Consider the following 1,674-nt stretch of genomic DNA (forward strand, 5'->3'; position numbering starts at 1 on the left):
GCCGACTGGGCGGGTTGTGTTGATGACCGTCGGTCTACTGGAGGATTTGCTGTGTTTTTTGGTCCAAATCTGATCTCGTGGAGTGCTAAGAAGCAAGCTACAGTATCCAGGTCAAGTACTGAAGCAGAGTATAAGTCAGTGGCTAATGCAACGGCTGAGATGATGTGGGTTCAGTCTTTGCTTGCTGAGTTGGGTGTTAGACAGCGACAGACGCCTTGTTTATGGTGTGATAATTTGGGAGCTACATACTTATCTGCTAATCCTGTTTTTCATGCAAGAGCCAAGCACATCGAGCGGCGTTGGCAGAGGTCTCGAACTCCGGAGGAGAGGGACCATTGAGCATCAGTTGCCGTTGATCATACGCATGCAGATGAGAGAAGAGAAGGCTCAAGGTGATCGGCGTCGTTGCAACGCCGAGAGCGGCCACCAGGGCATTGTAGTCAGCGCCAAGTCCGGCGAGAATATACGAGACGAGCTGGCGATCGGTAAGAGGATGACCAGCAGCAATGAGATCATCTGCAAATCCTTGCATCTTGGAGAGAAACTCCGAGGTCGTCATCTGCAACTTCTTGGTGTTGGCAAGGGCAACGAGCAGATTGTTGATTTTGGCTTCGTTCTGGGCGGCGAACATCTCTTGGAGGGCGCGCCAGACGCCGGCGGTGTGTTCAATCCGGTGAACGTGAGGCAGAATCTCGCGAGACAGTGACTGCAGAAGGTATGACAAGACAATCTGATCGCGAGACAGCCAAGAGGCATAGTCAGGGTTCGGCCCCATCTTGGCAGCAGTGCCGGAGGTTTTGTCGGCGGGGGCGATCTCCACTTCTGTCGGCGGAGCAGCATCGCTGCCATCAAGGAGGCCGACGAGTTGTGCACCGCGGATCGCGGGCAGGACCTGGGAGCGCCAGATCGGGTAATTATCTCTGGTGAGAAGCTCTCGCGGAGGAAGGCCGAGGTTGATCGGCGGTTGGGAGGAGGACGCCATGGCGGCTGGGGAAGAACCAGCAGGCGGCGACGTCGAAGCTTGCGATGGATTACCGGCGGAAGAGCCGGCCTGATACCATATAAGAACACAATATGATCAGGTAGTTTCAATCTACTCGGATAGTTTCCGAGCTATCTATTGCCATGTATATATAGTAGTTCGGTACAGGTAGAGTTCGGGAGAGATAGGGAGAGATTACAACGTATAACTATGGAACTCTATATGGACTAGGTCGGTTCCAAACTCTATCTCTAATAAGCCTACCAATAAAGGAGATAGACTCCGGTGTCAATCTAATCTGGTCGTCCGGGGCGTATTCTCGAATCTGGTCGTTCTGTTTGTTCAGTCCATGGATTCGATCGGAGAGGAGATTTTGCGTGAGATCCTACTGAAGTTGCCGACGAGGGACGTCGCCCGATGTCGTTGCGTCTGCAGGCTATGGCGTTTTGTTCTCACCGACCAATACTTTGTCAACATCCATCATGCCCACGCCACCCACGTCATCTCCGGCGGCGGCGCCGTGGAGGCGCTGCTCATCTCCCAGACGAAGCCGCAGGGAATGACGGTGGAGACTACGGTGTACAGCGTTTCGTCCGGCAAGATGATGTGCCACGTCACCGGCCTAGCCACCAGCTACGTCCCCGCCAACATCTGTAACGGGTTTATCCTCTATGCGTCCTCTGACGGATGCT

General features: G+C 54.0%; 1 protein-coding gene across 1 annotated transcript; it reads right to left on the reverse strand.

Annotated features, from left to right (window-relative positions):
- Positions 1 to 256: 256 nt before the first annotated feature.
- On the reverse strand, positions 257 to 982 carry LOC139830310 (uncharacterized). The gene has a single exon (XM_071818318.1). The coding sequence runs from the start codon at positions 980 to 982 to the stop codon at positions 257 to 259; it is 726 nt and encodes a 241-aa protein (XP_071674419.1).
- Between the last annotated feature and the right edge of the window lie 692 nt (positions 983 to 1,674).

The sequence above is a fragment of the Lolium perenne genome, chromosome 4 (genome assembly GCF_019359855.2).
Source record: "Lolium perenne isolate Kyuss_39 chromosome 4, Kyuss_2.0, whole genome shotgun sequence".
NCBI classification, from domain to species: Eukaryota; Viridiplantae; Streptophyta; class Magnoliopsida; order Poales; family Poaceae; genus Lolium; species Lolium perenne.

Excerpts from the sequence above, each read along its gene's own strand:
- LOC139830310 (XM_071818318.1), bottom strand. The coding sequence starts at position 982 with ATGGCGTCCTCCTCCCAACCGCCGATCAACCTCGGCCTTCCTCCGCGA.